The sequence below is a fragment of the Microcaecilia unicolor genome, chromosome 3 (assembly GCF_901765095.1).
Source record: "Microcaecilia unicolor chromosome 3, aMicUni1.1, whole genome shotgun sequence".
In the NCBI taxonomy this organism is placed as follows: Eukaryota; Metazoa; Chordata; class Amphibia; order Gymnophiona; family Siphonopidae; genus Microcaecilia; species Microcaecilia unicolor.
The window spans coordinates 239,087,963-239,098,475 of record NC_044033.1 but is presented as its reverse complement, the minus strand read 5'-3'; the positions used below and the strand labels follow the sequence as shown (position 1 = coordinate 239,098,475).

The window sequence follows — 10,513 nt, the reverse complement described above, 5'->3', positions numbered from 1 at the left end:
AAACCTCTCTGGTTATGTGCAGTCAAGGTACAGATGTAATAATCTATATGTTAGAGCAGAGCACACAGTCTTCTAATGCATGTGCAAAAAAACAACTTTTAGTCCCTAATAGAATGCAAAGTACTGTTGCATTTAAAAAAAAAGTGTAATGACAGAAAAACAGCTCATACCACAGATTGCTGCATTGGACAAGAGTGCCTCTTTTCCTGTCAGACCTCACTATTTTTCCAAATGGAAACAAAAAAAGAGCACATTGCAGTTAAGTGTTGATCCAGAGGGGAGCCCTTGCCTCAGGCCAGATGGGATGGAGTGGCAACCTCTGCTGAAGTAAAGCTTGTGCTCTAAAGGAGAATGAAAAAATCGCCAAAATGAAGGGCATTTTTTACATCAATACCAATTCCAAATTACAACAAGAACAATTCCAAATTAGTAGATTTACATGTGGTTTATATGTTGACTTCATTACTCTTCAGTGCAGTGGTTCCCTGAGCTTATATATCACCATTAAAATCCTTTCTGAGATGAAAAGATATCACAAGAAAATCAAGAGTAAAATACTATGTTAATGGATAGCACAGCTTACTACATTGGCCCCTAAGGACTAGATTCTATATATGGTGCCATAAAAATTGGTGCTGAAAAAGATACACCTTTAAAGTACACCTATAGTTATGTGCCGTTAATAAAATACTCCTAGCGCCTGTCCATGTGATGAAATTTAGTCATAGGTATTTATGCCAAGTGTAAATGCTGGTGAATAAATATCAGTGCACATAGATTTTAGAAATACATACAACCCACCCAGTCTATGCCAGTGACCTCACGCCCTTTTCCATTCTGCTTCTTAGAATTTATGCACAAAACTTTATAGAATATGCTTAGCAAGTTCTGTTTGTAAATTCTAATTAATGCCAATTAATGTAAATAATTACCTGTAAAGTGGCAATTATCAGCACTGATTAGCTTGTTAAGATAATCAAGTTGCATACGCAAATCAGAATACGACTTGATTTGTGCATGCAACTTCAATCACACTATCAGGGGCATTTTCGAAAGAGAAGTGTGCCCATCGTCCGACACAAATCGGAAGATGGGCGTCCTTCTCTCAGGGTCGCCCAAATCGTCATAATCAAAAAACGATTTTGGGCATCCTCAACTGCAGTCCGTCGTGGGAACGACCAAACTTCATGGGGGTGTGTTGGAGACGTAGCAAAGGCGGGACTGGGGCGTGCTTAAGAGATGGGCGATCTCGGCCCATAATGGAAAAAAGAAGGGCGTTCCTGATGAGCATTTGGTCGACTTGGTCCATTTGTTTTCACGACCAAGCCTCAAAAAGGTGCCCAAACTGACCAGATGACCACCAGAGGAAATCGGGGATGACCTCCCCCTACTCCCCCAGTGGTCACCAACCCCCTCCCACCCTAAAAAAAAATTATTATTATTTTTTGCCAGCCTCAAATGTCATACCCAGCTCCATGACAGCAGTATGCAGGTCCCTGGAGCAGTTTTAGTGGGTACTGCAGTGCACTTCAGGCAGGCGGACCCAGGCCCATCCCCCCACCTGTTACACTTGTGCTGGTAAATGTGAGCCCTTCAAAACCCACCCGAAACCCACTGTACCCACATGTAGGTGCCCCCTTCACCCCGTAGGGGTATGGTAGTGTTGTACAGTTGTGGGGAGTGAGTTTTTGGGGGGGTTGTGGTGGCTCAGCACCGAAGGTAAGGGAGCTATGCACCAGAGAGCATTTTGTGAAGTCCACTGCAGTACCACCTAGGGTGCCCGGTTGGTGTCCTGACATGTGAGAGGGACCAGTGCACTATGAATGCTGGCTCCTTCCACAACCAAATGCCTTGGATTTGGTCATTTTTGAGATGGGCGTCCTCAGTTTCCATTATGGCTGAAAACAGAGGACAACCAATTCTAAGGATGACCATCTCAACATTTAGGTCAACCATCTCTAAGGTCAACCTAAATGCTGAGATTTGGGCGTCCCCGACCGTATTATCGAAATGAAAGATGGACGCCCATCTTGTTTCAAAAATACGGGTTTCCCCGTCCCTTCTCCGGGACGTCCTTAGAGATGAGCGCCCTTAGAGATGGACATCCCCATTCGATTATGCCCCTCCATGTAGAATCTGGGGGTAAAAATCCAGAGCCGATTCAGGAATAATGTCAGGAGATACTTTTTTATGGAGAGAGTGGTAGATATATGGAATATCCTTCCGTGGGAGTTGGTGAAGATGAACATTATAATGGAATTCAAAAATGTGTGGGATAAACACCAAGGAATCCTAGAGAAGACATAGAACCAAACAAGCTTAACAGTGATAAGATGGCAACACCAGTAATTGGGAAGCAAAGCCAGTGCCGTGCAGACTTCTGCGGTCTGTGCCCTGATTGCAGCTTCATAGATTTGAATGGACTAGAGTGGGACTTTAATGACTACTTCTGTAGTTGGAGATCATGGATAGTGCCAGGCAGATTTCTATGGTCTATGCCCCAAAAATGGCAAAGACAAATGAAGATCAAGCATACATATGTAGTATTGCATCATATCTTATGCTATGAGTTTATATCTATCTATCTATCTATCTATCTATCTATCTATCTATCTATCTATCTATCTATCTATCTATCATCTATCTATCTATACCATGTAAACTGCTTTGAATGTAACCACAGAAAGGCAGTATATAAAGTCCCCCTCCCCCATCCTATCAAGCCCCTAAGTGCTACTGCATTGTTTCCCCATTGAGTAGAGGATGAATCAGAAGTCTATTCAATAGATAAAGTTATTCCAATAAAAATATATCACCAAAATTGTTATTATTGACCACAATATCTTCTTAATTTTATATTCAAACTGTGTACACTATCTAATTTTTCCTACAATATAAAATATGTGAAATTTAGGATGTCCCCAACCACTGATTTAATTTTTGGTTAAAAAAAGGACATTCAACTTGGACTTGCCCAACAACTAAAAGCATTATTTAAATTAATCCATCTTTTACACAAATATTGATAATTCTAGTTTTTTGATAAGCATTTTCTGTTGTTCCTTTCAGGTCTCAGCAGAATAACATAGCACTTAGGGAAAAAGATACAGCCCAGAAGTCCAGCACTGGAGGCCAGGATAGCAAATATCTCCACTGCCACCATGTACTTGCCCTTGGTGCTCAGGTATGTTGGGATGAATGAGATCCAGACACTGGAGAACACCAGCATGCTGAAGGTGATGTACTTGGCCTCATTGAAACTGTCAGGCAGATTTCTTGCTAGGAAAGCTACGATGAAGCTGATAGCAGCCAAAAATCCCAGGTAACCCAAAACACAGTAAAATGCAACTATTGACCCTTCATTACATTCAATTAGTATTGTTCCAATTTCTGAATTCTTATTAAGATATGGGAATGGGGGAGCAGTGAACAACCAGACAAGACACAGAACAGTTTGAATAAGGGAAGAGGAAATGACTATAGAAAGTGAGACTCTGGAACCCATCCATTTCCGGAGTTTGCTTCCAGGCTTGGTGGCATGAAAGGCTGTGACCACAGTGATGGTTTTGGCCAATACTGAGGATAGAGCAATGGAGAAACTGATCCCAAAGGCAGTCTGTCGGAGAATACAGGTCACTTTGTCAGGATGGCCGATGAAAACCAAGGAGCAGAGAAAGCAGAGCATGAGTGAGATGAGGAGAATGTAACTGAGTTCTCGGTTGTTTGCTTTCACTATGGGGGTGTCTTTGTAATGAATAAAAATCCCTAAGATGACAGTATTAATGAGAATGAAGAAAATGCAGATGAAAGTCAAAGTTATCCCCAAAGGTTCTTCATAGGTCAGGAAGGTTATCACTTTTGGGATGCAGGCATCTTTCATCTGATTGGGCCATTGTTCCTCTGGGCATTTCATACAAGCATCCATATCTAAGAATAAAAAATGTGTCCCAATATCTCACAAATAGGATCAATTATAGGACAATAGCTTTTCCTTATAATAAGACTCGCTTCAAATTGACACAGTATCAAACACTAAAGAGTAATGAACAACGAGCTTACTGGAAATGAATTCATGCATTATCTTTTAGAAGGGCAAACGAGGAGCAGACCCACACAGAAAAAAGAATATTTAATGCAGATACATAAAAACAGCATACAATTTTCCTCTAACCGGCCAACATGGCCATGTTTCACCCTAACAAGAGATGAGACAGGAGGTTAACATAAAACTGTAAAATGAATACATAAAATGCCATCAGATAATATGATTTAACAAAAAGAATATATCTGCATTGAACAAATATTATTTCATTTGTCTTCATGATTATGCTCTTCTTTTGCTGTTCTAGATGTTGCAGACCGCTTCTCTGTGTGCTTTTTGGGTTTACCTGTTAGAAGTACTTTCACCTGAAATGGATGCTTTTAAAGGATTCACTACTTCTTATCCAATTAGGGTGTGATTAGTTTTACTAGCAGTATCCAGATCATATTTTTGGATTAGACACAAGGTATTCCACTAGGCCATGTGAAGACCCATTTTACATAGAATACCAAGATTGCAATGTAGACATCCAAATCAGGATGTGCTCAATTCTGGTGATGTTCTGGAAATCACAAGAATCAACTCAACACAGATCTAATTCACTACACAAAACTCCAGGATAACCTCAATCTAACAGTGAAACTTAATGCAAATACTTTCACCATTTTTGAATAAGTGAAGAAAAAGACCTCATACAACTGCGGCAAACATCATAAAGAGTGGGATTGCTAAATAAGCGAATCCACATAAACACAGTTAAAAATGGTAATCATAGGTCAAAAAACCTCCACTTTAAATTTACTTACAACACATGCAAAAATGAAAAGTGCGATCAAAATTGAAAAAGAGTCTAATGTTTCACAAAATCTTCTACACACTTGTGTCATACGAACTAAAGTAACAATATGTGAGCACATATCTTAAAAATAATCGTATCCCAGTGGATGGTCACTCAGTCTTAACAGGATGAAATGAAACAGTGTGGTCCCAACTGACCCATTTCACTTCCAGCTTCTCTTAGGGATCTCACTGTGCCCAAATCTGCAAACCAAGATACCAAAATCAATGTGAGGACCCACAAAAAAGAAAAAGAAAAACTCTAACTCAAACATACAGGCGGGTTGTTTCTCAACTGCGAGACAGCTAGCTAACAACGGAGAAAAATGGAGCTCGCTTTCAAAAACGATGCCTAGAACCCAGCTACCAATCCGAGCTAGACATGTCAGAACTCAAATTCACTCAATCATTGGTCAGAGAAATGCTGCCCAATGTAAAGAAGAATTGAATCCACAAGGTTCTACTGTCTGCAATCTGAAAATCCAATGCTGTTCAAGCTGTAGCAGTCTTCCATTAATATTACCTCCACGGATGCTGCTGGACACATAATCAATCACCCAGCACCAGAGGGACTCAAAAAAATGTTGGAACTCTCTGTAATGAGAAACTAATGGAGCACCTAACTTGTTGCTGGTCACTCAGTTGGATAGAAAATTTTTGTTCAGTCTTGCCTAGGTAGAATTTTTTATATGGACATTGCAAAATGTATAGCACATGATTAGATTTGCAAGTAGTGTGCTGTATTTTCATATCAATTGATACATTATCTTGCCACTAGCTGAATAGTATTGCTATTTGTATAACATTAGACCCTGCTCCTGAAACAATCTTGCTGAATCCTTCAGATGTCAAGATAATTTTGGATTATATGATGGTTAAATAGCCAAAATATGTCCATTTGACAAGGCAAGTTTAAACAAAAAACACCTCCATAGCATAAAAATATCATCAATATAATGTTTCCAAATGAGAATGTATTCATTGAATGGGGAGTCGTACAACCAAGTCTTTTCAAACTCAGTTATATAGGGGTTAGCGATTTAAGGAGGAAAAGAAGCTCTCATTGCTACCCCAGCCAATTCTAATAAAAATTCAGAAGGGACCTCCACAGGCCTAGATCTTGAAAAAGTGGTCTTTTTTCATGGTCACATTGGACATCAGTTCGCTGTATCCCTCTATTCCACACCGAGCTTTGGAAGTCATCAAGGCGGTTTTGGACTCAAGACCTAGGCCTCTGGAGGTGCCTTCTGAATTTTTATTAGAATTGGCTGAGTTGGCTTTGTGTAAAAAAAATTTCTTTTTCAGAATAATTTCTTTTTACAAACGTCTGGAGTAGAGATGGGAGCTATTTTTGCTCCTTCCATTGCTAACCTCTATATGGCTAATTTTGAAAAAACTTGGTTGTCTGACTCCCTATTCAATAAAAACATCCTTATTTGGAAACATTATATTGATGATATTTTTATGCTGTGGAGCGGAGACATGTTGTAGTTAAGACACTTCATTGACTGGTTAAATACTTGCAACACTGCTATATAGTTTACTTATGAAGCTTCAGATGTGAGCTTCATAAATAAACTTAAGTATTCATAAGTAAACTATATAACGATGGACATCAAGGATGGGGCATTTCACACCAAAGTTTTCAAAAATCCTAAGGATAGAAAAGTGTTATTACAATATCATAGCTGTCATCTGAGGTCATTAAAAAACAGCCTGCCCTATTCTCAATTTTTGAGATATTGCAGGATTTGCAACAATACATGTGATAAACAACAAGCTAAAGACTTGGCAGGAGCATTGATGCAACATGGGTATCCTCCGCAGCCAGGTTTTGAGAAAATCATATACCAGAGCGTGGTTTAATAACCGCGATTTTTTGCTTACTGATGGAATTCAATCTTCCCAGGAAGACCCTTGTGAGACTTTCATTTTGCATTATAAGACGGAAGGGGAAGAGGTGGCCAACATTATTCGCAAGAACTGGACATCTTGCAGTCCCATACTCTATTTCAGAAACATCATTTGAGAATCGCTTTGAGATCAGAACCTGAAAGAAATTTTGAGCCCATCCGATCTAATAAGACATATGCCTACAGGCTCCGGTGGACACTTAAGATGTGGAAATTGCCTATAATATTCTATGACAGTACAATGCACAGATTTTACAAATCCCGTGGAAGGGAAGATCTATAAATTGAGGAATCACACTACTTGTAAATCTGATCATGTGGTATACATTTTGCAGTGTCCATGTAACAAATTCTACGTATTCAAGACTGAACAAAAGCTTTCTACTCGACTGAGTGAGCACAAATCCTGTGTGACCAGCAACAAGTTAGGTGCTCCATTAGTTTCTCATTACAGAGAGTTCCAACATTTTTTTGAGTCCCTCTGGTGCTGGGTGATTGATTATGTGTCCAGCAGCATCCATGGAGGTAATATTAATAGAAGACTGCTACAGTTTGAACAGTGTTGTGTCCTCAGATTGCAGACAGTAGAACTTTGTGGATTCAATTCTTCTTTAAATTCGGCAGCGTTTCTCTGACCAATGATTGAGTGAATTTGAGTTGTGATGTGTCCAGCTCGGATTAATAGCTGGGTTCTAGGCTTTCTTTTTGAAAGCGAACTCCATTTTTCTCCGTTGTTAGCTAGCTGTCTCACAGCTGAGAAACAACCCGCCAATATGTTTGAGTTAGAATTTCAGAAGCACTCTCCATCCTTTACTTTTTCTTTTTTTGTGGGTCCTCAAGTTGATTTTGGTATCTTGGTTTGCAGATTTGGGGCACAGTGAGGTCTCCAGGAGAAGCTGAAAATGAACCAGGTCTGTCGGGACCAGGGCCGGTCTTAGTAAGTGCGGGGCCCTATGCAGACCAATTTGGTGGGGCCCCATCCTAGCCCCACCCCCACCGTAGCCCCGCCCCCACCCTAGCTCCACCCCATTGATAAAATTATTCCATTTTTAGAACATTTTTTTATTTATGAAATTTCAAATAAAGACAAATGAAGCTAAACTTGTACAAAAAACTGATTGAAATAATAAGCACAATGCTATCATGAAACCTCCCCTCCCCAGAAATTATTCAGTTCAAGTCCACTACAATTAGTAGTTCCAATTCTCATAACAAAGGAGAATAAAGGAAAAATATTAAGAAAAGATTCAGTACTTTCAAATTCCCCTATTACTCTGTAACCCATATATGCAATAAAATAAAAATGAAATGAAAAGATATACAATAAAATTAAGTGATATGTAAAATATAATGTACAATATAAAAACATATAGACCACCAAGGTATTAAAATTGTTTTAAAATATATACCACAACTCTCTGACTCAAGAAGACTCCGACTCTGTCATCCATAATTGTCTGACAACACACAGAAAAAAATAAGTAAAAAAAAAAAAAGTCAGAATTAATACCTTATACACCAATATACCAGCCATAAGGAAAATGCAGATTATCAACAATATGAAGCTAGCAAGGGATCATAATATCACAATTCTCATGTAGAGCCACAAAACACCCTTTTAGAGAGAGTGTGTCATGATTTAGGCTCTACACCCTTTCCGATGTTTGGTGCCACCTTAGTAAGGCCAACACACAATCTCTCCACTGCAAAACACTATACACAAACGTGTGCAAAAACACACTCATAACCTTAACAAACCATAAACAGCACTAATTCCAAGGACAGGACGAGCTACAACCTTATGCGTGGCGTGGAAAGGCAACTGTAATTACACCGGGCTCTAAAACACCAGTGCACAACCTAGTGAAAAAAAACAAACAAAAAGGGTTGCAAACTATACGCTAGCAGAATACAGCACCTTCCTTGATCACACCTGAAAAACACATGAATGCAAAATACTGAACTGGAAAGTTACCTCAAGAAGTCAGACTCAGTATGTAGCAATACTACAAAAATTAAAACTTACATGAAAAATATCACAGATGCACATTTCCAAAAACTAACATATTCCAATTAATAAATCCTGAATAAAATAGTTTTTTCTACCTTTGTTGTCTGGTGACTTTGTTTTTCTGATCATGCTGGCTCAGTATCCAATTGTGCTGCTATCTGTCCTCTTAACTCCGTTTCCAGGGCTTCCTTTCCATTTACGTCTTTACTTTCCGCCTTTCTTCTTCATTTCTTGCCCTACATCCGTAAGTAAAAGCTGGGTCCGCCGCAGACTTGACTGTCCAGTGGATCCAGCTTCTGCCTATTTTTCTATATCCATGCGCACTTTTTCTCCTCTCTTCCTTTTCCCTCACCTCATCTCCTTCCTCACTCTTCCCTCGCCTCCATCCATGTCCAGCATTTCTTCTCTCTCCTCCATCCACCCATGTCCAGCGACCCTCCTGTCCCCCCTGCCATCCATCTATGTCCAGCAACTCCCCTGTCCCCTCTGTCCTCCCCTGCCATCCACCTATGTCCAGAGACCCCCTCCCCTCCATCCACCCATGTCCAGCGACCCTCCTGTCCCCCCTGCCATCCATGTCCAGCAACCCCCTGTCCCCTATGCCCTCCCCTGCCATCCACCCATGTCCAGCGACCCTCCTGTGCCCCCTGCCCTCCCCTGCCATCCACCTATGTCCAGAAACCCCCCTCCCCTGCCATCCACCCATGTCCAGCGACCCTCCTGTCCCCCCCGCCATCCATGTCCAGCAACCCCCCCTGTCCCCTATGCCCTCCCCTGCCATCCACCCATGTCGTGACCCTCCTGTGCCCCTGCCCTCCCCCTATGTCCAGAAGCCCTCCTCCCCTCCATCCACCCCATGTCCAGCAACCCTCCTGCCCCCCTTGCCAACTGCCATCCACCTATGTCCTGTAACCCCCCCCCCCGTCCCCCCTGCCCTCCACCCATGTCCCGCGACGCGAGTCTCCTCGTTCCCCTGCTGCTCCCCCTCCCTCCAGCCACCTGAGACATCTCCCGTCTGACCCCCCCCCCCCTCCCTGACCCGCCAAACGACCCTCTTCTGTCGCCCGCACCTCACCTGACCCGAGCCAGCATTTTAAAAAACCCTCCAAGCGGCGGTGCCGGTGCCTCGCGTCTGAGGGAAGAAAACTCGCTTCGTCGTTGGCCGGCCTTCCCTCAAGTCCCGCCCTTGCAGAAGTTACATCAGAGGGCGGGACTTGAGGGAAGGCCGGCCAATGACGAAGCGAGTTTTCTTCCCTCAGACGCGAGGCACCGGCACCGCCGCTTGGAGGGTTTTTTTAAATGCTGGGTCAGGTCAGGTGAGGTGCGGGCGACAGAAGAGGGTCGTTTGGCGTGGCGGGGAGGGGAGGGGAGGGGAGAGGGGGGGTCAGACGGGAGATGTCTCAGGTGGCTGGAGGGAGGGGGAGCAGCAGGGGAACGAGGAGACTCGCGTCGCGGGACATGGGTGGAGGGCAGACGAGCGTGGTCGGCGAGGCAGAGGCGAGGCACGCCGCGCGGGGCCCCCTTAGGCACGGGGCCCTATGCGGCCGCCTCGGTCGCCTCTGCCTAAGACCGGCCCTGGTCGGGACCACACTGTTTCATTCCATCCTGCTAAGACTGAGTGACCATCCACTGGGATACGATTATTATTAAGATAAGTGTTCACATACTGTGACTTAATTTGAATGACACAAGTATGTTGAAGATTTTGTG

The 10,513-nt window shown here is 42.4% G+C and overlaps 1 protein-coding gene across 1 annotated transcript in view; it reads right to left on the bottom strand.

The window, feature by feature from the left end:
- Positions 1–3,031: 3,031 nt before the first annotated feature.
- Positions 3,032–10,513, bottom strand: part of LOC115464476 (vomeronasal type-2 receptor 26-like) — a 31,033-nt gene continuing 23,551 nt past the window's right edge. The window contains exon 4 of the mRNA XM_030194852.1: positions 3,032–3,927. Within this exon, the coding sequence (XP_030050712.1) occupies positions 3,032–3,927 (896 nt within the window). The remainder of the gene's footprint in view (positions 3,928–10,513) is intronic.